The 26,989-nt window shown below is 38.6% G+C and overlaps 1 protein-coding gene across 2 annotated transcripts in view; it reads left to right on the top strand.

Moving 5' to 3' along the window:
* Positions 1-26,462, top strand: part of LOC101864126 — a 102,971-nt gene extending 76,509 nt beyond the window's left edge. For both annotated transcript variants that reach the window (XM_005091716.2, XM_005091717.2), the window contains exons 22-25: positions 1,738-1,841; positions 5,519-5,702; positions 11,013-11,164; positions 21,223-26,462. In XM_005091716.2, coding sequence (XP_005091773.1) covers positions 1,738-1,841; positions 5,519-5,702; positions 11,013-11,164; positions 21,223-22,162 — 1,380 coding nt within the window. In that variant the 3' untranslated portion in view covers positions 22,163-26,462. The remainder of the gene's footprint in view (positions 1-1,737; positions 1,842-5,518; positions 5,703-11,012; positions 11,165-21,222) is intronic.
* The last annotated feature ends 527 nt before the right edge of the window (positions 26,463-26,989 follow it).

The raw sequence follows: 26,989 nt of genomic DNA on the forward strand, positions 1-26,989 counted from the left end.
CAACTCATTTGCTCTTTGTTAAAGAGCCCCTCTCTTTCTGATTAATATATGTTAATTTTGGCAATGGAGCACATGACATGTCAGAGGTTGTAAATGAAATAATTACCCGTTTCATTTGAGGAATAATTTTCCTATGAGGTAGATAATACTTGTTCAGTGTAGTCTACTATAACTGTTGTTATTTATTATTCACTAGAGACTGGGCCTTTTTGGGGTCTACGTACGCTGAAGACTGGCGTTTTTGGGGGTATTTCAATATTTCAAACAACACCCTTCCCAAAGACATACAACCGCCATTTTTACACACATAACAGATCTAAACATGCCCAATATGACACAAAAAAACAGAAAGGCAACATCTTTTACATTTTTTAGAAATGATTTTTTGAAAATGTGCTAAAATGTGTTGCTCGCCAAAATTTTTTGACATAATGTCTTATTAAAAAAAAACCCTCACAAAATCGCCAAAAATTAATCTTGTGTGTGTCTTTTATTGTGTTTTGTGTTTCAAAATGAATAAAAAGTCCAAACTCATAAATAGGCAAGTAATCGATATGGTAGTCCTTATGGATTAGCTGTCTAGTCCACTTCAGTGTGAAAAAAACAGGGCTCCAGACAAAGCGGAATTTTGCATTTGAAAGCCTAGTCTAGATCTAGAACATTTGCTATCAGAATCAGATCAGTGCTTTGATGCTCATTTACATTGAAATCAGGATCCCCATGGTCTAAAATATCATAATCAGAAATTTTTAAACTGTCAAAGTTGTGCAAACACTTGAAAAATGTTTGCTTTTCGTGCTGCAAAGTGGGTGGTTGGCGGGTGCTCTGGTGTGGTTTGCTCCTTCTTTCCTATCAAAGATCTATCGTCCTGATCTCTCCTCCTTTTTTTGTGTTTGTTGCTCTCTTGTAACACCTAATCTTCGACCTAATTGTGTTGCAAGTACCGTAAAACTTGCTAAAACTAAACGTGCTGCCATTGTACTGACAAAGTGTTGCGAGAACCAACACCTTCAGAGAAACAAAAGTAAGGCCTCAGTGTGACTAACTTTCCTTCTGGGTCGATAACTCAAAAAGTTTCCAGCCAATTCCGGTGAAACTTCGCATGAAGCGAAACAATGGTGGGCTGCATGGTAAGAGATGGTTCACGCAATATTTGCGTGCATACTTTGCCGAGGAAAAAAGCAAAACTTGTGCTCGCAGGGGGTGCATGAACGGCCTCTCTGGGAAATATTGGTGCTCGCAAATACTGCGTAAACTGTCTCCAGTGAGTTAATGTGTTGTGGCATTGGAGGCCGAGTGGTTAGGCTCAAGGACTTGCAACTGTAAGATTGTGGGTTCGAATCCTGTCAGGGGCTCGATGTTGTGTCCTTGGGAAAGGCACTTTACACAAATTTTCCTCACTTCACCCAGATGGGATTAGGTATTTTCGTACCCAGCTATAGACCATGAAAAATCTTGTCAGTTTGTTAGTGTTTGAGCACTTAATCAGCTGCTTGCACTGTTTGTTCCCCAGGAAGCTGAGAATGTTTCTGAGTGTTCTATGGTCTGCTGGGGTAATAATATAGTGTAAAGCGCATAGAGCTTGATTTGAGTGGGGATATGCTCTATACAAATGCTTTTTATTATTATTATTATTATTTACCCATTTTCTTGAGATTTGAAAAGAATGTTCAGAAGACCATGGTATAGACAACAATTATAAATTTGTGGGTTGAATAATTCCTTTTGCTATTCCAGGTGCATGTTGGATCCCTGGCACACTTGGTTTTTCTCAGTCAGTATGAGGAAAATGAGCTCTCTGAGGAAATGCCAAGGCCCACAAATCCTGACGTTGTGGCAAGGTTAGTTGTTAAATGTTGAAATAAAAACTGGATGATTGCATAGCAGTGTGATGTTCTACTGTCATAAATGGGTTGTTCTTAACTTGATCTAGGAGATAGAGCAAAAAATTGTTGCTATTAAGGTAGAAGTGCTTATTTGTTCAAAATTGTTTCTCTTAGAACCCGGAACTTTTGAACATGTGCTGTTTACTCATTTAAAACAATGTTTTGCTATTGTGTAGATGACTCTGGTTTGAATCTTGAATGGGGTGTTCTTGAATCTGGGCTGTTTGGGAAGTTTTATTGCTTTTCACTTACTTGGTTTGGTCTTAATGGAGATAGAAATCAAATTCAGAGGTTCAGTTTCTTAAAAACAGAGTTGAAAGGGGCATTTGACCTTGACCCTTTCTATACTTTTTGAACACGCAAGATGTCTTTAAATTTGGCTGTAAGAAACTGTTACAGAGCCGATAGTTGGTATGAATTGCATTTGAAGCTTTTTCTTCTTGCTGAGAAAATGCATGTTTGAAGTTTCATTTTTTTTCAACATATATTTTGAAAATATGAATTTGCTGCTGGGTCAGTATTCCTCATATATGGGTAAAGTTCATCTTCATCTTTTTTTCTTAGATACTGGTAATAAAAATTAATCACAATCTCTTAAAAAAGGGAGACATCTAAAAATATATATTGCCAAATCATGTCATTTTAAAAGGAGAATTGCACTTTAAAATAATGGCATTTCAATTAGAGAACCTGTTAAGATAAAACTTGATGATTCATATTTTCTCAACCCGACTGACATCCATATTTGAGGCAGCGTGGTGGAATCAGGCTCACGTCTAAATAATCAAAGCAAAGAAACTTGCATTTTTCCGCAGGTTTGTGAATTTTTATCAAATTTTTGTTTTTGGGCTCAACACCTTTCATTCCCATTAAAGGACTAATTTCTGTGTGGATTTTTCTAAAAAATGTTGATTAAAGGCACAAAAAATGTAAATTTTCAGTTACCACAGACTCTTAAGCTGAGGAAATAACAAATCTTTGGCGGCCATTTTCTCACTAATTTTACCTCTGAAAATAGGTGACCCCACCTCCTTCTTTCGCAAATATCTCGACTTGCATTCAAGATAAATGTATATTTTTTTCATCCAAATAAAGACAAGTGAATAAATTTTAAGATGATACCAATGCCGCTGTATGCCCCAAAATTGACGAGAGCCTGATTCCACAGCGCTGCCTCACATATAAATTTTAATCAAAAGCTTTCTGTATAATTTACACATTTACAGAGCTTCTGACACCCTCCACCCTTTCATAATACAGTCCAACCTGCCATGATGGCCACCTGTGTAATACGGTCACCTGTGTAATACGGTCACCTGTACAAACGGCCACTTCCCATTTCCCTCCTTGTGTTTTTACTACTATATAATTTAACTGTGTAAAAAAATGGTCACCTGTCCAACGCGGCCACGGCCATCTCATTTATCAACCCATGGTCAAATTTACCTGCCTCAGGCGACCAGCCGTGGTTACTCATCGCCCGACGCTTTGTTATTAATTTTTAATCATTCACCTGTCATTATTGTTAATCCCTCCAATGAATGTTTACCCAAGTAGACCAATGGATAGGCCTAACAATTAATTTTCAACTGCTGATGAGGGAAGCGTGTGATCCGTCATAACCAAGCCTCGCCCACAACTCATGCACAAATCGTATGTGAGGTGGCTGGTCACTGTTTTGTTTACCTAATCTGTAACAAAGTAACAATGGACGTTGACAACTAACAGAGAAAAACAACATCTAAACTTCCACTCAAAAAACACTGAAACCTACGCTTTACGTGAGCACACAGCCACCCACAAGCGTAGATCTGTGTTTATCGATTTCTTGCAAGCCTAGCAGTAAAGTAATACTTGCAAATTTGGTACCGATATGTGCGTCTTTTATTCCCAAATACAAATCTACGCAGCGCTTGTGGCTAAAACTCTGTACAGAAGACTTAAGAGTCAGGTTATTAGCATGACATACACGTAACGTCATATAGGCAACCAATAGTGGCAAATTGTACCAAATTCTGTGGCTTACTTCGCTAAAAATTACGCATTTGCATGAAGTACCACGTACGTCATAAGGCAACGAAGGGGTTAAAGAGGCATTTGACAGTGTGTTGCATGATGTATTATGGACCACAATAAACAAATACAACATGGACCAAAAGCTGATTAACACTATCAGACAGCTGTACACAAAGACCAGCAGAGCAGTACTTATGCAAGGCATAGTGGGCGACTGGTTCCACACAGCAGCTGAAGTCTGCCAGGACTGCCTCCTCTCATTGACCTTATTCACATAATGACCTTTGAACACTTAATGATAGATGCCCTTAAAGAACACCAGAACTCAACCATCATTGGTGGGGGTGACTATCAAAAGCCTTCGGTTTGCTGATGACATTGATGGCCTGATGGGAGAAGAACAAGTACTTGCCAATCTGATGAACTACCTGGACGAGACGTCTACCAGATATGGCATGGAAATCAATGCTGAAAAGACAATCTCAAGCTAAACAGCATAAAGCCCATTGAGAAGAAAATCACAGTCTGTGGACAGGAACTCGAAACTGTGAATCAGTTCAAGTACCTTGGAGCAATGCTCAATGAAGAGGGCTCAAAGACCGGAATCCTTGCAAGAGCGTCATAGAAAACAGAGGCACTGGCAAAACTGAAACCAATGTGGAGAAACAAAATCAACAGCTTGTCAATTAAACTTAAACTGAAGCTACTGCTTGAATTAGTCTTGTCAATCTTTTTAATTTTATATGCATTTGAGACATGGACATTTTCAGCAGACCTGCAGAGTAAAATCCAAGCAGTGGAAATGAGATGTCTTAGAAGAGTAATTCGTATCTCATCGACAGAACAAATTGCAAATGAAGCAGTGTGTGCAAACATCACAAAGCACATGAACAATTTCGGAGAGCTGCTTACCATCATCAAGAAAAGAAAACTTCTATGGTATGGTCATGTAAGAAAAGCCAGTGGCCTATTGCAAACCATTCTCCAAGGGACAGTTCATGGTGGAAGAAGAAGAGGCAGGCAGAGAAAGAAATGGGCGGACAACATTGCTAAGTGGCCAGGAAGAGCTTTGCCATGATCCATTCCATGACTGTCAGAGGTGGAGATAACTGGTGTAGCGTTCAGCAATGCAGCGTCCCCATAATCCCTGGAAGGGTTAAGGGACTCATGATCATGATGACGTGCACACACACACACACACACACACACACACACACACGCTCACACACACACACACACACACACACACACATATACACAAATTCACATGTATCTTTAAGTTCCAGTTTGTTTTATTGGCTAAATAGTTGATGATTGTGTCTAGTTGTGTGGTTCCCTTTTTTAGTTTAATGATGCAGAATCACGCTGAATGCTGAAACAATCTCAAGGAACAGTTTATGTTATTACAAAAAGATGTGAAATAAAAGTCCATCCTTCGCTATCACTATCACTCTTGAGTCTCGATACCTTGACCAAATTTTTATTCCCTCCGGTACTGTCTTATTAACCGGAGTCTGTTGTATTGGTCAATTACACACATGCGCTAAGTGAAATTTGTTACTTTATTAACACCTGGGGATGAAATATGTTGATGTATGAACATTGTTTTTGAACAGAGGTGCACCAGAAGTGAATAGCAGTGGCTTGTATTCTGCGGCAGCTGATGTATTCAATTTTGGAAACTTTGCTTGGGAGGTTCTGACGGCCTACGATCACAAGGACAGAGAAGAGGAATTACTGAGGGTCATTAATGACTCTTCTGAATATAGCTCTTGCTACAGCCAAGAACCCCAAGCAGCGGTAAATATCTAATTTTTCTTTAGAGAAAAACTAATTTGCATTTTTGTTGCTACATTCATGCCTTTGAAACCGTTGGCATACACTTGAAAGAAATTGGATGTCAGTTTTGTTTGAAATATTTTGATTCCCTGGAAGAAGCACAACATCTGGTCCAAAGTTTTTAGGGTAATATAGACCACAAGGGGGTACACTTGGATTCCAAAATCGACCCTATTTTTTAGGCGGTGCTTACAATACAGGGTGAGTTTTTGACATGCTGGAGGGGGCTCAACATTCATGGAATGAAATAAAAGTTGGCTCATACAGAGTGCTTATTGGCAGACTGACAAACCAATTGCCAACCGATCATCCGATTCGTGGCCTGAAAACAAACTCAGTTGTTTTTGAAGCTGCGAGTCGGGCGATCAGTTTGTGCCATAATGGTCACTTTGCGCCCTCTATCTGGCTAGCTCCGCCTACCAAACAGATCAAACCAAACTGAACCAAACCGATCGTGCCAACGGGCACCCCCCTATTAAGGCCACACACGGGCTTTTGGAGTCCAGTTTGAGGCCAGACCATGTTTTGGGGGGATTTAAGAAACTTCCCGTGAAAATTATGTGCTAAATCAAATGGAGGTACTCCCAAAGTTCTATTTCAAAGAGATAGCTCCATAAAATTTGTATCATTGTGAGCCAATACAATGCTTTAAAGCAATTTTGAAATGCTATTGCACCTTTTTTCAAAATGTTCATTTTATGGCTTTAAAAGGTAAAAACTTATTAACCATTCAAGAAAAAGACATGAAATTTGGAGCGTACAAGCACCATTTATGCAGTTTCAAATAAAATAATGCTAGCTTTTTCTAATTTAAAAAAAACCATATTTAAAAAAAAATTTTTACTTTGCTATTTTGACTCTTTATGTCATTCGGTTTAATAAGCAAGTCTTCAAAAAGTTATAAAAATTATTAAAATATACAATTTCAAGAAAAGCTAGGGTCATTTTCTTCCTTAAGATTTGTTTTCAAATTTTTAAATTCATTGTTAGCATGGGCAGTTTTTTAGTTTTTAGCTTTTGAAAACGGTCCTTCAGATAATCTGGTTTGACTCTTATTTGCCATTTCTATGATTATGTGACTGATAATGATTTCTTAAACCTAATATTTTTAATCCTTGAATGGAATACTTTGAGAAAAAGAAAAAAAGCAAGTAAAAATCACTTAATTGTAATGCTAAGAAGTAGTGTGTGGCCCTTAGTGGTCAAATGTTCACAACACCGTGAATTGTTCAATAAAAATCCTATTTGGCATTGTCATGCATATGATATTGGCAAAGATCGTATATAAAAATATAGTTCACAAGTATAGCGAAAATATTCAGGGTATTTAACTGTTGGAATAGAAATTTTGTGGGGTTGAAAAAAAAAAAAATGATAAATGTTTTGCAGCGCTGGCAACAGCATATGGTTATATGAGCGCGCGGGACACATTTAACATTTTCAGTTGGTAGGAAATTTTGAATTTCGCCCGATTAGCGGCTGGCTGATGCCTACTCTTATCGATTTTAGACCACCAAGGGATCTTTAATGTGGGCAATTTTCATACGGGACCTCTGAGATTTTTCACCCTTTTCCGAGAAGGCTAGGTGTAGGTCATTCCTACCAGAAGATCAGGGGTGTGGCTGAAAGACAGCAGTAAGAAGGAGCCAAGGAATAGCAATAGAAAGGCTGTAGAAAGAGTCTGGAGCCCAGAGGAGGGGGCAAAGGAGATGAGGGGGTGGGGGCAGAAAGTGGAGACGAAAGCAGATAACAGAACATTGTTGGAGAGCAAGAAAGGAGGTGAAAGGAGACAATTTTGGAGAAGAAAATTTGTCCTTTGCTACCCATATTCGAACCTGGGTCCTTTGAATGAGGAGAAAACACCTTAACCTCGAGGCCATGAGAGCCCCCCAAATTTTGTGTAAAATAAAGAAGGAAAATAAGATGTAAATTAATACACATACTGCGATGGTTCAAGAAAAATGTGTATGGTGATGTGAAAGTAAAGTGCTCCTTGATGTTCTGATTTGAATATATATCTTATTGTGAACCTTTTAGGTTGCAGCGAAGATTATATTATCAAGGTCCCTACTGGTCTTTGAGATGTGTAATTTCAGTTTTCTCTGAACAATTTCACTAAAAGTAATTGGTGATTTTTGCTGAAAAGACACTCTCATATGTTCCCTCTTTTGGACATCTATTAGCATATCATTCGTATTTTTTGTTTCTAAAACGCATGACAAAACCTTTTTCAAGATCAGCTTGTACTTCTGATATTTTGTCTTGAACTCCTCTCCACATTTGTTTGTTTTCAAGATAAGAACATGTAATGTGGTTTTAAAAAATATTATTTATTTCTTTAGTTTGAAATACAGCTAATTTTACTTATGATTATTGCTCAACAGATTTTGTAATAGAAAAGTAGTTTGGACTTTTTGAGTGTGCCATATTTCACAGGAATAGCATTTTTGCCTTTAATTTCGTAATAGGGAATGTTTTCATCCTGAATACTCCTGTTTAAGACAGAGATTTTTACAAAATTTTATTCATGCGATAGCCCCCCCCCCCCCCCCCCCCCAAAAAAAAAATAAAAAAATCCAATCAACAAAAAATGAGCAATTTTATAAAGGTTTCATGGCAGTCAGTTGTGCAAATTTCCATGGTTACTGCCTATCTCTTAATGTGTGGGCAAAGGTCTAATTCTTGCTATAAAGTGAGGTAGTTAACTGTATTTTCCTCCCGAACCTTAGATTTTAAGACATGTTCTGATTTAACCAAGGTTCTAGTTCTGACTGAAATCAACCCCTGTCTCATAGACATGACATTAAATACTGCATGACTTTCAGGTGGCAAAGCCTACCTTTGTCATATCTTTGTCATCTTTAGTAAGGAGGAAGAAATGGGAAACATGAATGATTCTTTTGCGTTATCCAGATTAGATGTTGTCTGCTGCTGAAAAATCGCTGTAAATTTTTGCTTTTTCACTCTTTTCCTGAATCTGTAACATCCGTCAATGAGCTATCAGCTTAACATATCTCTGTTACATAAGATTTAGTGTTGTTATCATTCACAAGTGGTTTTCCATTTTCCAATTTTCACTCGTGAACATAAAGCTGTCCTCAGGGGAATTCGTGCGCGCGCAACTTTTATAATTTTCCAGAGTTCATGAGTTTTAGCCAATTTTCCACAATAGTTGGGTAAAAAATAATAATATTTCTTTAATAACTGAAACCAGACCTGTCACTCGTCCTGATTTAATTGGGATATCCTGATTTTTGCCCCAAAATTCAAGCATCCCAATTTTCTCGATTTTGATCCCGTGTATCCTGAATTTTTGTTCCAGCCTGTTGCGCCGGAATTTTTGTAAAACTTATTCTGTCTTCTTTTGTATCATGGGAAGCACCCGTTGAACTTTTTAAGTAGGAACTTGGAGCGTTATTTTCTGAAATATCGATGCCGGATTAAGCAGTTGACTCGCCCCAAGTTGTGTTTGATCTTTGCCCACACTCAGACTCCTCCGATGATAGCGCAAATGAGGGATAAGAGATTTGTTAGTATATTTGGTATAGAAGTACCATCGCTTGTCCGGGTGTTTGATGTGAACGTGCAGATAGTCGGACCCATCAGTAAAACTGTTTCAATTCAATTGCGCGTTCGTATCACGTGACATGATTTCGACGTGACATGATTCCGTCGTGTGAGTTCTGCGTGTGTCTGGGACCGTCCATTCATGCATAGGCTACTGGTTGATATGTCTTTTGGGACTTATTGGTTGGGAGGGGGGGGGGGGGGGAATAAACAAGCGGATTTAAGGTGCTCGACGTCATGCTTCAGGATTTAAAAATAATATTGATAAAACACGCAAACATAGACAGCGGTCATGCATATTTATGGACACCCCTGGAAAATGTTTTAAAGTCAGTTTGGCAGTCCTTTTGTTGATCCCAATTTTTTTTCACCAAATCCTGATTTTTTTCCTCCTGAGATCCAGATTTTGAGATTTCATAGAGTGGCAGGTCTGTTGAAACTTTCTTCCTCGACTAAAAATAGCGGAGGACAACTCGTACCAGAAATACCACCTCCTTTGTCTCCTTAGTCCTGATTACATGTTCAAGAAACGGATTGGTGAGAGAGAGGCATTCACTTTCTAGCTTGATCTAGAACTACAGTAAATCAATCGTAAACACGATTTTGTGCCATCCCTTTTTGATGTGGCTTTGCACTACTTTTTTTTCACATGCACATCAACAGACATGGATGCGGAGAGAAGCTTCTCTCTCTACAAATTGCTAGTTAACTGCAGGTGCAGGTCTCAGTCTGAAGAACAATCAAGTCCTTTTTATTCCTGTATTACAACTACTTTGTGGATATTGATTTACTTCAATTGAATTTTTCATTTTGTATCAAGACCTTGTCTAATTTATATCCTGCATAGAGACATTTCCAACGAGCATTTTTACAACAATCTAGTTCAATAGATTTCTATATTTCATACTTCGGCATTTGCTTGTGCACAGTTTTTTTTGTAGACTTTCATTTTACTTTTGATTTTGATCAAACAAAACTCATGTTTGTTACTTTGATTGCAATGAGCATACCAACAAAAATGTATTCCCTGATGGTTTTTTTAGCTATATACTATATATAGATCTATGCGTCTTGCAACTTTTCTCGCAACTTTTGCTAATTTTTCTTGCAACTTTTTGCAACTTTTGCTATTTTCAAATGCAACTTTCTCCGGGGTCAGACTGACTTTGTGAAAATAGGATAGGAGCCTTCTAGATGCCTTTTTGAGATGGAAAGAAACACCAACATGTGATGGAAGTTTCTGACATGAAGTAGCAGCATTGAACAGCCTTAGGAGCTTGTTTAGTTCTGTTTGCAAAAGAGCCTTAGGTTAAATGATTGAGAAGCAAATTGTAACATCATTTAAAAGGTTGAAAGCAGCCCTTACAGCTTCTAAAAAAAACCCCTAAGAATAAAAGAATTCATTGATGGTGCTTTACAGTGTTAAGTTAGCCCCATAGGTCTCTCCCCACAGCTTACAACACACTATATGAATTGGACCATGGTCTTTTTCAAAGTGATTTTGATTTGATTGATCAGAGTTTTAGATGATACCTGTAGTGTGGCGGTTTACCCCATAGCAGAGTGACTTGCAACATAAAAATCATAGTCAATCTCTTAAACACTTGGACACTTTATTTTAAGATGGAAGGAGTCATTCCAGTGTTTAAGGACATGATCCTTCCAGATCTAAGGACACATCATAGTTGACTACTACTTTTTCAGGCTTGTGAACACATAGCAAAGGGAGCCTGGAAGGGGAAACACAAAAAGCCAGAAAGCTGTTCTGAGAGCTTTTATGAGCTGATCAAGCTGTGTGTCAGTGGCGCGGAAAGCAACAGACCTACAGTGCCTCATCTCAAAGAACAAATCAAAAAGTAAGTCAGCACTGGTTCATGCTAAGATTTCACAATTTGTATTGTATCTGTTCTACCAAGTGGCTGTCCTGCTGGAAAATCTACATAGCTTCTCATGAGTATTTGGAGACTTATGTGCCTCAAACCACCAAAGTTTCAAATACATTTTCTATAAGAAAATGGAGGATTGGAAGAACCTTTTTTGTAAGTAACAAATTTCAAGTTCTGGAAAACATACACTGAATTGAAAAAACCCCGAAGGATCCAATGAATGCGGCTGTAAGGGAAAAAATATTTCCTCAAAATTTATATAAAAGCAGACTAAAACCCAAGGCAGATAAGAATTAATGTAATAGTGGGGCAGCTAAGTGTAAAATCATTCACATTGTCATACAAGCACCAAAATTGGCATGCATATTACTTTTGGGCTGTTGTTTCATAAAACGAACGTTTACCATATGAAAATCCAATATGGCGGCCATTTTCCAAAATGGCGGCATTTACGGGCTCTTTGGTATATCTGTGCCTCTGATGTTCATTCCCATTGCCATACAAGCACCAAAATTGGCATGCACATTGTTTTTGACTTTTGGGCTGTTGTTTCATAAAAGAACGCTTACCACGACAAATTCCAAAATGGCGGCCATTTGCGGGCTCTTTGGAATATATTATATATATCTGTGCCTCTATTTTTCATTCACATTGTCATACAAGCACTAAAATTGGCATGCACATTACTTCTGGGTTGTTGTTTCATAAAAGATTGCCAGCCACGTGAAAATCTAAAATGGCGGCCATTTTCTAAGATGATGGCCATTCACAGACTCTCTGGCGCATCTATGGTTCTTCTTATCCAGTTTTTAGGATACCAAAATTGTTTCTGACATGTTTGACGATTGAGAGTTAGAATGTGACAAAGGGAATTTTTTATAAAGAATGAAAAGCTACCAAACACTGATTTGCAGATTTTTTACTGATATTTAACAAGATGTTACATAGTGTAATATATGACAATAGAAATGAGTAAGTAGTAAGCTAAGCAAAGTAGGCCTACAGTATGGTAAACCTGCATGTAAAATCATTATGATGACCAGCTGAGCATTAATCACTCAAATTCAGCAGGTGCAGCTGCACATTGTTGTGCATCTCAAACTGAGCTTGTAGCACTTGCAACGTCCACAACACAGTGTCTTGCACCGGCATTTCGTAAGCTGCTGGCAACTCTGAGCAATTGGGGGGAGCTCAGACCATAGGATACTCCAGCAGTCTTCTTCTTGTTTCCAGCCCTCTTCTGCAGGACTTTCCTCTTCAAACTGACACTCCAAAGCCCGGCTCCATATGCATGCTGACTGGTATGCAGCACGTCTAATGTGCTGAACAAGGGCTGTACAAGTACAAGTTGGTGGAATAGCTTCGTAGGATCTGTGCTTCCTAGAAAAGATCTCCAGTCGTGCATCATCAACAGCTTCCGGACACACATCCCATGTCTGCCATGCTGACCTTTTGCCCTTTCAACAGAATGCAGACACAATATCACAGCCTGTAAAGGCATGGAAGAGCAGAATACCACTGCTCCTCTCTGGGGTGAGCTCATGCATGGAGATTCCCTTCAGATTTCGTCCTTGCCCAAAAGCTTGCCACATTTCCTGGAGTCCCAGTTCCTGTAATTGTGAGAAAGTGACAACAGCAATCACAAGGACATCTAGGTCATTGGCTTTTATCATGACTGTTTTGAAGCCCCACTTTACAGTGTCCAATGTAGGAAGATTCTTGTACATGTATCAACTTGTTCGTGATTGCAGTGTAACCTTGTCATCCAGTATGGCAGCTAACTGTGACTTCTGGCAGACATGCAGCCTTCCTCCATGACTCAGAGGACATGACTGATACTCGAGACGGAAGAACTCATGTAGATCGCATTCTCTGTTCTGACAGGAAATGAATAATTTTGAGAAAAGCTGGCTTTTGAGAAATCCTTCAATAGCAATTGCTGAAAGAAGTCAATTTTTTATAGTGCATAGAACGAGCTTGTATCTTCATGCTTTAGTGTCTCTAAGTGCGCCTCAAAAGATGAATTCCCAGTTGAAGGGTGAGTAGCAATCTTATTTGCACTACAAGGGGATGCTATATCATTCATTGGTGTCCAGACTGAGCAGATTTCCAGATTCTTCTTGAAATTGATTTCCCATGTCCTCCAGCGTGCTTGTCAACCTTTGGACCATTTCCAGGACGCTTCTCTGGCAGGTGGGTGTCTGTTCATGATGTTTCGCCTGCTCTGAGACATTCCTCAATACTGACGCCTCCTCATACTGTGCAACAAGCTGTGACACAGCAGGGCCTGCAACCAACTGTCTTCTCAGTGCTGAAGGATCTTCAGTGATTCCGATTGCGCCTCCATCACCTTTGATTACTGCATTGGCTTGTTCATGTGCTTGGTCAACTGCCATTCCTGAGAAATCTCTGTCCCAGCATGAAATCTCCTAAGTCAGATCTATCAGGTGTATAGAAAGCCACCGTGCATAGTTCACGTTGTTGTTTGCAAATAAATATGGTATAAGCTGACAAGTGACATAAGGCCTGACGGTAGAGACTGAAGTTGGAAGTTCTCAAGGACCTGATGAATAGCAGAACAGTTAACTCCATTGTCAGCACAATGTTCCAGTAACAGAACTGTGTGCTCTGTAGTTTGCAATGTTCACATCAGTCTTCAAAACTTCGGGTCAGCCAATTCTTCTACATATGTAGAGTAGGCTGATTTCAAGAACTGGTAGGGGCTGCACGCTGTTACTTGGTGGGTTTGGCGGGTCTTGGTGAGACTTGCAGCTGATAGGAAAGAATCTGCTGAGCCAGATCAAGCTACCCCCACCTTAGTGCAGGTGTCCATCCATTGTCGTGAAAGAGGAAACGAAGTGAACGCAGCACATTTATCTCAATGCGCAATCCTCCAAACATGATGACGAATTGACTTTCGCCATAATCTTTAGGCCACTGTCACAGGATCTCTTTGGCTGTGGCATATATCAGCTGATCTGCTGTGATCACAGGCACCTGTCCGAGATTAAGAAACCTCCTGCATCCCTTATCTTGTCCATGACATGTCGTACTGTAGCTGCAGAGCGGGCTTGGTCTCTCACCAGAGGCAGCATAGTGGATATATATTGTACAAGTTTTGAATGCAGGACCCCTCTTCTTGTCTGCGTAATGGAAAGACCATGAGATATTTACATTGTCATGGACCTCTGGGATGGAGACTTTCTGGACCATTCATGCTCCAGTCAGCTGTGGTTTCAAAATCTCCATGTCTGGTTGAGTCATGTTAGTCACTTGAGGAGGATATGGACTCTAATTGGTGAAATGAACAGGTTTGATGTTCTCATAAAAGTCTGGAAGTTCTGGGACTGTCTTTACCACGACACCTCTTACTTGCAATTTCTGCAGCTGTTCTCCCTCATTCTCAGAGGTGGGGTGCTGGAACAGCGATAAACTTATACCATGGAAAGATGTCGTTGATGTTGTAGCAGATGGATTGTGGTCTATGTTGTGTGTGGCCGAAGTGGTGAACAGTCCTCTTCGCAGCTCCAGGGGGCAGATGACTCCATTTCTGATGTACTAAAACACAACAGCATCTTCCCCCAGCTCGGCGAATATCTCCAGCACTCGATCATAGTCATAGGATATGCTTAATCCCTTTGCCTGGAGCATCTGTTCGAACTTCTTCGTCCTGGTCTTTGTAAACACTGACAGACCAATGTAGATGGGGAATGGAGTCTCTCGATCCTTCAAGTGTCTATGGTTAGTGACACCTTCTTTGAATCTATCATAGCAGTTTAAAATCACTTCAATTGTTATAATATGTTTAAAAAACATATTAAGGTGGTGATTATCGTATCAGCATATATGCAAATTTGGATTCTTCATGGTTGATTACATATATTTTGACACCAAAATCAAATAATTTGCTCTACTGCCTCATGCTGTGTGACATTATAGGGTTGCGCATACCGGCAATGGCGGCCATCTTGAAAATGGCGGCCATTTTGAAAAAAATTGCGAGGTAAACGTTTGATTTATGAATATGCATGTCATAATGGATATGTGTGCCAATTTTGGTGCTTGTATGACAATGTGAATGATTCGGCTGATTTTTGCAATTAGCTGCCCCACTATAAGAGGAAATACTACAGTCAGTGTCAAATGTAGAAAAGTAAAATAGGGAAATAAAGAAAAAAATGTAATACACCTTTTCAGGATCAAATATCGCGTAAGATGATTCAAATGAAACATAACAGAATTATTTCAACATAGTCAAATCAAATTCAACATAGAAAGTTCAAACACCAAAATAGAGAGAGCTAATGTAACGCTAGGAAGCTTAAACATAAAAAATAGCACTGTCAGATGTAACAATAGAAAGTTCAAACTTACCAAAGACAATTTGTGACGTCACATGCAAGTTCAAATTCAAAATTGTCAGATCAAATTCAATATTGTCATGCCAAATTCAACATATAGATTTTAAGTAGGTCCTGGGCACTCCCACCTTGTCTGTCTGTCTGTCTCTCACTCACTCTCTGTCTGCCATTCACTCTCTGTCTGTCTGTTTGGTCTCCCTCACTATTTTTCTTTGTCTGTCTGTCTGTCTGTCTGTCTGTCTGTCTGTCTGTCTGTCTGTCTGTCTGTCTCTTTATGTATTTGTCACTCACTTGCTGTCTATCTGTCTGGTCTCTGTTTGTCTTTCTCTGTCTGTCTGTCTGTCTGTCGGTCTGTCTGTCTGTCTGTCTGTCTGTCTGTCTGTCTGTTTGTCTGTCTGTCTTTTTATGTATTTCTCACTCACTTGCTGTTTATCTGTCTGGTCTCTCGTTGTCTTTCTCTGTCTGTCTGTTTCTCTCTCTCTCTCTGTCTTACTCTCTGTCTGTCTGTCTGTCTGTCTGTCTGTCTGTCTGTCTGTCTGTCTGTCTGTCTCTCTCTCTCTCTCTCTCTCTCTCTCTCTTAATAAGGAATTTGCTTAAACTTAAAGTAGCTGTAACATTACAGACTAATGCGAAGTGTGTCTCTGGTAGGGCCTTCCGCAGACCTGTCTTTTTTTCGGCGAGAGTGTACTGTAATCTGAATTGCTTTCGACTATTGAAACAAGCTCATTGCTCCTGTCCGTGATTACTATTCCTACTCTTTTCCCACCCTGTGTTTTTTTCTATACTTAGATCTAATCAAAGGGCAGTTAATGTTTCCCCCCAGCATATTTGTGTCCCTGCTGGTCAATATCAGTCATATGAAGATAGTTTCAAAACTGAGTTAACATTATTTTTAAAAACTATCACCTTTTCCCTAACTACAATTTTAAAAAAGATTGAAGTAAATGTGACCGTATTTTACGAAAATATGAAATCTTTAATTGTGCAAGGTGAGGAAAGACGAAAAGGAGAAAAAGGCCTCTGAAGTTGAGCAATATGTTTCAATAGTAACGGGGGTCTTAAAATTGAGATAGAGACTTTAAATTTAGCGGTTATCTTGGCTATGCCACTACAAGGTTACACACAGAAGTAGAAAACTGTTCATTTACATAGAAAAAAACTTATGAACAAAACAAAATTTTCTCGAGAATGGACTTCATGTCAAATGCAACAAAATGTTTGCATTGTACTAGGTACCAGATGCATGTTGTACTAAATTTTCAAAGTAGCTGATGTCAAATTCATCTGTTTCATATGGAAAGCCTATGTCCCCTGAGAATTTTGGTGCCATAAGTTTACTTCTGAGTAAAATTTTAAGAGAATGGCGGCTGTTTTAATTTAACATAATCAAATATTGCTGAAGTCTCTAACTGGCTGCAATCCAATGTTTGACAGATAATAAAAGAGTACCAAGTGCACCAAATGTCTCTACAAACAGAGTACAATCACTATAACAAAAAAATTAAGCCTAATTTTTTTCAAGACTGTGAGATAATTACAAATCAGTATTTTATTTGCCTCAAACACGTTGGTCTGTTGTTATTTCAATAAAAACACTGAGCCTTGTCCCGGCAGGTGCACTAGTCCTCGCAGCGAGCGAGTCGGCTCTATACTCTAGTGTACTGAGTTCAAAGTACTCCCGGTAGTTTCGCGGAAGTATTCTTGCGAAATAATTCCAAGCCCATGACTTTATTCTATAGAAAAAGAACTGTTCTTTCTATTGGTACCTATTTTTAGCCCCTTATTTAACACATTTCGTGTTAAAAAGGGTATTTGAAAACTTAGACGCTTTTTTAAAAGGCTTTCTGTCCGAACGCCAAAGGCCAAAAATATACCATGGGAAATTTTAGTGAACACATTTCCAACCTCACTGCGAGACTGTTTTTCTAATAGAAATTTTTACACGTATACATTTATATTATATGTATAATACTTTGTTTTACGTACACGAATGTCGATTAATTTTTAAGATGTGATGTCTTTTTCGTTGTAATGCGCATTGAGCATTTTTTAGAAAATGGAAATGCGCAGTATAAAAGCTATTTTTTAAATTATTTTTATTAAATCACGCTTAAAGCTGTATAGTTCTCCGACAATGAAAAGACGGTATTTAATCCTCAATCCTTCTGCAAAGCATTTGAATGCATGGGTGTCAATTTAGAACAGGCCGACCTCGCATTCCGACCGCGAGGGGCTTCCCTTTCCATGGCGATTCTTCAGCTTCAAATACTCGGATATATACAAACAACTTAAACTATTGCAGCAAAGAAAATCAACTTTTTCAAAGTGTACAGCATTTGGTGTTTTATAATAAAAGAGCAAAGAAACAGCGATCTGAATTAGGCCTATATACCCCCATTTCACCGAAACCACGCGCTGGGAAGGCCACGAGTCAGCTTACGTGCCGTGTTTACACTACCTAATTATACGTTTGCAAATAGCACCATAAACACACAAGAGCACACACACACACATACTTACACACACACACACACACACACACACCTCAAGGCGTACAAACACCGCTCTTTTAGTTGGCTCGGCGATGGAGTGACCTGGTCATGGTGGGCCGTTCACACAGAGGTCACTAATCCGACATCCCGCTACCTGCGTCGGTAGCCGATGAAATGAATTTTTCAACTCATGTTTTATCGACTTACACAAACAAAATAATATCATACGTGAACACAAGTTTATTCTTTAGAGAAAGCAACTAAACTTCTTTATTGGTAAGAAGAAGCAATACCATGGCTGCTCACGTTTTGGAGTTAGATGCTCTTAAAATGTATGTCTATTTATAGTTAGTCAAAACAACAAACACATATTAGCATAGGAATAGAAATATTTACAAAACTGCTACGTAAGACAGGAAAATGTGTTAAAAAATTGACTTGCTCAAAATTTTGTCCCCAGCACGAACATGGAACTTGTCATGAGCATGATAGCCTAAACGCTTCACTGCATTCATTTCTTTTTGTATCCAATGAAATGTGTATCCTCCTAAATAATGATATACTGATGTATCTTTAATATACAGCACCAATTTCTTTTCACAAAATGAATATGTACAGAATAAAAGTGTGAGTACAATTTTTCTTTCTAAACCTATCCAGCAGCATGCAATGAGGGTGCTATTTGCAGGAGATAGGACACAAAAATAAAACGCATTTTGTCTATCGAGTTTGGGATCCTTCGTTCTCTGGCTTCCAGTTTTGAGATGGCTGCTTTCTGTGCACTGTTCTCCCAAAAGTCAGAGAGCAAACATGTGTTGTTGTAAGTGTGGAATACAGTATTGCAATATGTGTTGCTTTGGGATGACTTTGCGGGGAAATAGCGTCTGAAAGTGGCCAATAATTGTCGATTGCTTCGAGGATTTCTGGAAGTGAAAATTGTTTGACTGGCTTGAGATTACTGTGTGAACATGGCTAAATCTTTCATTGAGATGATTTAATATTATTTTTATATTGCTTCCACTCCACTTACTTCCTCAATTATTGCAGTTTCCTGGGAGTATTTTCTTGTTTTTGTACAAATTGTGTTTGTTAGTTCCTTGTACATGGGGACGGAGGTACTTGTGACAGTGATTGCCCATGAATCTGCTATAGTATGCTTGGGGTGTGTTGCGATGTTTGCTTAAAATGGATCTTTGTATGCAGCCACCCAAGTACGCCAACAAACGGAGCAGGAATTCACATTTATGTTATTGTCAAACGCACACCACATGTTCCTATTAGCGTCGACAGCTTTTTTTTGCAGCTTGAATTGACGTGACGTAACACCCTATCTCTTTTTGATAGTTGAAATCGCGGTAAAACTAAAACGCTTGACACAAATGTTACCGGAATATGACTGTTTATCTTCATCCCTCACATACTTTACTTTACTTTATCCATCCTCTTGTACCTCTAGGGCGTCGAGGGGAGAAAGAGCTTCCTGTCTCTAGCAAGTTTGATGGCCTGGCTGGGTGGGATATTGAATGTTCTCAGGGTACCCTTCATACCCTGATCCAGGTCTTTCTTGGTCTTCCTCTTGCTTTGTACCCTGACACTGACACTTTCCTGTAGTGGGCTTTATTGGCCAGCTGGTTACGTGCCATATGTGTGAGATATCCAAACCATCTGATTGTTTGCCTTCGGATGTAGTGGAGGACAGGTGTTGTTCCCACTATTTCTCTAATCTTGTTGTCCCTCACATCAATCCCATAAATCAAGAGAATACCTCCTGCCATGGTCTTACATAATCAGGGCTTTCTGTACTTTTTTTTGTTTGACATTTAATTTTAAACACCAACACACCCGACAAAGTTTATTCAGAGACTGTCTATGACTCTCATATATATGTGTAACCCATGGCAGTTTAAACATTTTTACTTAAGAACACAATTCACTAACTGAGTGCCAGTCACTGCAAAGTGCTGGAAAAACAAAATTCACATCTTTAGAAAATATGATTTGAAGGCTATCACAGTGTGCAAACAGACATGAACACACACGTTTCATTTTGGAATGATTTGTAATTAAATTTGAAGAGATCACATTATCAACGGCACTTTCGATCACTTAACACGTACAATTTAAAACTGTTATTATTCCCAAGCGAATCAATGAAAACTGGTGAAACTTTTACAAGATACCAAGAAGACGTAGACGAAGCGAAATTGGCAAAGAAATATACTCTAGGGGTAGAGTGAGCATCATTTTACGGCTCATGAAATTAGGGGAAGAAACACGTTCTGATAAGGACAAGATAGGATGGCGCTTTGCTCGAGTTGACTCCGGTCAATCCCTGACCAGACGTGTGAAATTGCACGTCACCTGCCGGTGATTTATGGCCAAACACGGGGGACCTGGACAAACTAAAAGATCGCTGAGACGGAATATTGGACGCCGTGACATACAAACACACCAACACACATACACACACACATAGACCACATCGGTGGCCTCTTGGCAGTACTGTTTAGATATTTTGCTTCCGTTTTCTGGCAATCAAATGTGGAAGGCGAAAAAATGGATTTAGATAAGGTATATATTTCACCACACTTGAGGTGCTCGATGAAATTTGCATGGACTCAAACACTATTGTCTGGGACAATGACTTTGATTGTTTGAATCAAAAGTCTTCAAATTGAGAAGAAAGTGATGAAAGAAAGATCTGGACCCAGTCATCATTTGATAGAGGAGCAATCCTCTCTATAAACAGATTTAGATCTATTATTTTATCCTTGTTACAAACTGACTCTGGAAAAAAAAAGTTTTCTATTACATAACTGATTTCACCTAAATGACTGAAACAAAAATATTTTTTCAAGGAAAATGTGTTTTTGCTTGGGAAGTGTAATATACAGGTTGGTGAAGTGCCATGTCTATGATTTCACTGGGAACTGAGTTATTCCTTTCAGAGTAACACACATCTTGCATAATCTGAAAGCGGGCGGTAGCTCTGACACTGGGCAACTAAAAGTGAAATGTGTGGCTGGTCCCCTAGGTGTTAAAACATCAGTGGTCTAGTGGTTAGGTTGTTGGACTAACAACCAAAAGGTCATGGGTTCAAACTTTAACACCATCAATATTTTACTTTTAATTATATGAATCTAAAAATGTTTCCTTCTTTGTTTTGTGTTTTCAGATATTGCTTAGAACAGTATCAGTTACCAATGGAAGAAGTAAAGGATTCCAGTAGAGGTGAACCACCCGAAACAAGTCCATCTATAGCTACCTTGAACTCGAGCATGTTTGAACTGGATGAGATGAATGAAACAGTAGCAGGCTCTTCTTTCATGGACTCTGATTCTCTGTACAATCTACTAGATGAAGAAGTAGTGAAGAGCAAAAATGCAGTTTTCCGGGAGCTTATTGCAAAGAGTTCCCTTGTCTCTCCATCCCCAGTATTTGCTGAGGAAGCTTACATGACTCCCAGATACCTAAATGAAACAATTTATGGTGAAACTACAGATACATCTGATGAACGTATCTATGAAGATATTGATCAATGTGTTGAGGACATCGGTGACCAGGACACCAAAAATGTTTCAGCTAAGAAACTTTCTTTACTTGAAAAGAAAAAGAAGTTCAAAAGTTTTTCAAAAGACTATTTAGCTTTGAATTACAGTTCTCATGGGGTTATGGACGATGACAGCTCACCTGAGGAAATTTACGATGACAATTGTGAGATCTATTTGACAGCAGGTGAAGAAAAGGAAAGCAAAACTGCTCAAGCTCCTGAAGACGATTATCATAGTGATATATTTTACGAAAATACGGAAGAGCAGGGAGGGAAGATTCCACCTCCTCCGAAGGCCAGTCTCCCCCTACCCCCAGTCCCCACAGTGAAGCAGCCTGACAAAGAACAGGCTCAGCATTTTCTAAAAAGCCCCTTACCTGTTGAAGCTGCCCGTCCCTTTAGATTTAATGTCAAGAAATTTATTCCTTTTTCAAAACCTACCAGACCACCACCTTTACCGAAATGCCCCCCACCTTTGGTGCCAAACCCTAACTCTTCAGCAGAACCTGTTATTGAGGACCCCAGTGACCAGCATGAAGCAGAAGATCTCTATGAAGATATTTAGGTCTAACACACTTAGTTTCTTAAATTGACAGTTTCAGAATGTATTCGAAGTGTGAGCAGCTTTAATTTCACTTCAGATCATTGTGTGGTGTATGCCTACCCCTTGGATGGCCATCATTCTGTGTGTTTTTCACAACTTCGATTTTCCTAACCGTGTACAGTAGTCTCCACCTAAATGCACGGTGCTCGGGTGGGCTCTTCAGCGTGTGTTTAATCGGAGCATGCGTTTACAAGAACCTGTGGAAAGGGAGTTTAGGGAGGAAGGGATGCAGTCGTCTCAATTCCTTGATATTCTAGTGACCTCCCTTGGAGGTGGGGGTCATTTTGGTCAATAATGTGATGACATGTGACTGTTTAGTGAAGGATTCCCCGACTGCGGTTAAGAATACAAAGGCATTGAAAGGAGGGGCAGAAAGACAGACTCGGTGTTATGATATGCACCATAAAATGTCGGGAACAGACAGCCTAAGAGGAAACTGTTGGTGATAGTCATAGAGATGACAGCCCAATCACAAATGACTTTCCAAGCTACCATCCTCGACAATAAATTCATGGATGACATCAGAATCATAGATCTAGATAGATCAGATCTCTACATTCAGAGAAACATTTCTCTTGTGATTCGTTGAACAAGTACGTTATAAGTTCTTCGAGCGCAGCTGATTAAGCTTACTTGACGAATGTTTAATCCCATAGAGAGGCTTATCTAGTGTTTTGCAGCATTCACGAATGTTGCGCATCATAGACCTAGGTCTAACTAAACATTACTCATTAGATGCAGTCACTCAAACATCAGTCAGAAACCTTCTCTCAAAGATGCATTTCCAGTGACCAATCAAAGAATATTTCAGTCTCCCAACCCTCCAACATTTCACCGACTAGTCCTAGTCCTAGACCTATGTGTCTGTGGAAAGTTGGGTTTGAAAACGCTGTCCATCACTCTCTTTGTTCGGCATGAGGGGCAGTTCCACCAAATATCCGTTTTTTTAGGCTTGACTTCTAAGCTGTGGAAGTTGTAATGAACATTCCCCCTTGTCAAACTTTACCTGTCGATGTGATTCGCAGATTGAAGCATGCGTTTAGAAGAAGTGACCGTGTGTTTGTACATCTAAATTATATAGTTAAAAAAACTTCATATGACGAAAGCGTGGGTTTGAGCAGAGCGTGCTTTTGTATGGTGTGTGTTTAGGGGGAGACTACTGCAAAGGTTTAGGGTGTGGTGTCTTTTTGGGAGGAAATCCTGCATCTTCTGAGAATATTATTGGCCCTTTTCCCTGCTGTCTTGTCAAGTGCTGTTTATTTTTTAAGTATAATGCAGATTTTTCAGTATTATATGTGTGTCATGTTAGTGTGTGTATATCTTTTCGCTTGTAAGTGGTCACCTTTTATTACATCTTTGCAGATGTCTTAAGCGAGAGATCTCTGTAGACTTTCGTTTCTACATTTTGACTACTTTGTGTAAGACTTTGCCACATGACTAGTGAGGTATTTTGGAGTCAGGCTACTAGCTAATTTTAAAGAAGTCGCTTGGAGAAAATACAAAAAACAAACGTTGATTCTGTCATGTATCTTAAATATTTCATATTTATGATGATGCTGCATTTAGCCTTCGCAACATGGTTAGTTTCTAAATCCTATCATTATCAAGGTCTTTGAGACTGACTATAATAAGAACCAGTTAGATATGTATGAAATTGATTGTTCTTTATTCTTATTATAATCATGTGTGTGAGAGATTCAGATTTTCTCCAATGACTTGCAATTTAAATTGAAATTTTTCATTTATTCAAGAAAAGTGCTATTGATATATATTGATGTACCTGTGATTGTTAATTAACTCTTACTTTTAAGAGTTATGATTCCTCACCTTTGTCAGTATGAATGTTTAAAACTTTCTCTCCCTGAGGATATCAGTACATTTCATATTGTTTTAAAAAAGGATGATTACTTTTGTTCATTCAGATATTGACCTTTGGTTCCCTACTGATATTTTTAATGACAAAGATGGTTTTATGATTAGATATGTTGCATTTTGATTCTTTGCATTGTTTCCCGTTTTTAATACTTTTGTACAGTCTGTTTCATAATAGTTTATACACATTTCAAGAACACACTGAGTATTGCTTAATGTTCTTACACCTACGGTACAGCCACATCACATATAATTTCTGCCCTGCCATTTCTTGCAATATCATGATTTTTGTAATCTGATTTGGATCTAGCAGATTTTTCCTGTTCATTTGTTGTTGTTTTCAGCACAAGTAGAGAGTGCTGAATGGGTCATAGTACTTATTTTCCTGGTGTGCTGTTCATGATTTAAAATGTACTGTACATGTTCATTTTCCAGAATGACTAACTGATCTTTGGGTTTCTAAAACAATGAAACTACAACCCTGATTGTTTTCAATAAAGTTACATTTGGGACGGAATTAATTTGGAGATCAGTTAGTGAATAGTATAGGATTCCTTCATAGCATTTTCAATTTCTGACAATTGCTTATATTAGGCGTAATTTCTTTTGATGTACTGGTGCCATGGTGAACTACAACTAGACAGTTTAGTGAACGCGCTCGCGGCAGGGCGAATCGGCCGCGGTGCGCCCCGTAGATTTTTGTAACCGGCCGTAAAGCCTCGCGCTGCGGTGGGTCTAAACAACTCACAGTTTTGTTTCGTTTTGCGAATTGCACTACCACTCCCGATACATCTTTTTAAACAGAAAAGAAAGGTCTTCAAAATGGCGGTCTTCACGTGAAAATCGGTTCAGTAGAACTGGAAATATTTGCATCTGAAAACAAGGCAGTTTTTACAACGCGATAAAATGAAAACTACTGGCTGTATATCTATGAATCTTTCAGAAGTTATAGATTATCCATTCTAGTTTCTTTTGACACCCGAGTTGTTTAGGTTGAACTTCGCACTACGCTACGGCGCTTCCCGTAAAAATGCATACAAAAAGCCGAAACGCCGAATCGGCCGGTCAGTGACCCGGCGCCCCCGCTCTCCCCTGCACACTGTGATAACGTATTGCGCCGGCATCGCATTTATTCGCGCTTTACTTGTTTCTCCGGATAATAATAATACTATGAAATTATGAACGGACTGACAAAAGAATTCACAGTTTTGCTTTTATTTTACCATATTTGGCTCTTGAATAGTGCAAATGATATAGCTAAATCTAGAATTCAGCAGTAGTAGGCTAGAAACAGTCAAAAAGCCAGCATATCTAACTATTTATGCCTTTGGGCTTTGGAATTGAAATAAAGCTTGATTTGAATTGCACAGTTCTAATTGATGTTAGATTCAGCATCTAGCTATATATTTCAGAGTTAATAATAAATCTCATCATAACAATTGCTTTTATGAGACAACCTTTTTCTTAAATCAGTTTTGCGCAAACTTACTTGTTAGTAGTATAGTAGTAGAGAACAGAGTTTATCTGAGCCTCTGCTCAGTCTTTCACTTTCAGTACCTAATAATTTAATGTTGTTATTTTCTGGATATTTTTACATTTACATTATCAAATTGTGCCATTTAAAAAAATATAATTTATGGCCAATGAGTCTGACTCAATATAAAAAAAAAAAAATGCTCATCAATAAAAATTGCTAGTTGATAATAGCTCAAAATGTAATGAATAGTGAAGAAACATGTGTGAAAAAATAATAGAATGAGGTAGACTATAAATATAATTTGTCCAAACAATTGCAAGTGCAACTTGTGTGAAGATCATAAAATGACTTTGTTATTTTTTTCATTTTCATCTTTCCGCAGTTTATTAAATGTTCCAGTGGGTCTACAACTAGGTCTCCGAAGAGCATTTTTCTTGAATTTATAAGCTCTTTTATGCACTTGAAAGCATAAAATATAGCTTCACACAAATGTATGTTACAATACTTTGTAAAAGAAGGATAGGGAGCTGACTTATGGCGGTCATTAAGAGGTTGTTTTTTTTTTTTACGGAATCCGTTTAACGGTTAGAAAAACACAAAAAATACGTTTTGAAATCTTAAGAATGGCCATAAAAATTGGAAATTATTACTTAATTGGCTTAACTCTTTAATAATTATGAACAGTGAAAAAAGACAAAGAGAATGATATATGATTTGTCTAAATATGACCATTAGCAGCTAAGATATAGCCCATTTTGTCCATTTCGGGTTATCCTTGCGGGGGATTTTTTATCACCCTGAACCTCTAGAAGTACCCAAAAAATATTTCTGTGACTTTGTAAAGAGGGGTTTTGTAGTTGTGTGCATTCTGTGTAAAATTCCCAATAAACGGATGTACAACACTTTAAAAAATATGCATTTTGTGTTGAGTAATGGTCATTTGTGTTGTAAAGTTGCATTTTTGTGTCACAAAAACTCAGTGTTAAAAGTGGCCTGAAATTGGCCGGATTTTAGGCATGAAAAATCACCATAACTTTTTAACTAATAAAGATATCAACAAAATTTAAACTGTTTTATGAACATGAAGGCAAGAGCTTTCAAATGAAAGTATTTCAAAGCATATCAGACAAATTTGAAATTTTCACTAAACTGCCTACTACAACATACTAAGTGCAAGATGGGAAATGTAAAGAAAGACCTATACTACTACAGTCCATGCCGGCTTTAAGCACAGTCATCGGGAGAAAGCTTAAGCGTGTTTAACTCCGAAGCGTGCTTGAGTGCGAAGTAGACATAATCCAGAGATTTTCATGTTGAAAATTTCCTGTGCTATTTCCCTTTATTTGTAAGTAGGCCTATAGCGGTCCTGCAAAAGTGTGCACTATTTTTTACACCCGCTACGGTAGTTTTTGTTTGCTTGTTTGTTTTTGTTTTGTGGT

The sequence above is a fragment of the Aplysia californica genome, unplaced genomic scaffold (assembly GCF_000002075.1).
Source record: "Aplysia californica isolate F4 #8 unplaced genomic scaffold, AplCal3.0 scaffold00035, whole genome shotgun sequence".
Classification (NCBI taxonomy): domain Eukaryota; kingdom Metazoa; phylum Mollusca; class Gastropoda; order Aplysiida; family Aplysiidae; genus Aplysia; species Aplysia californica.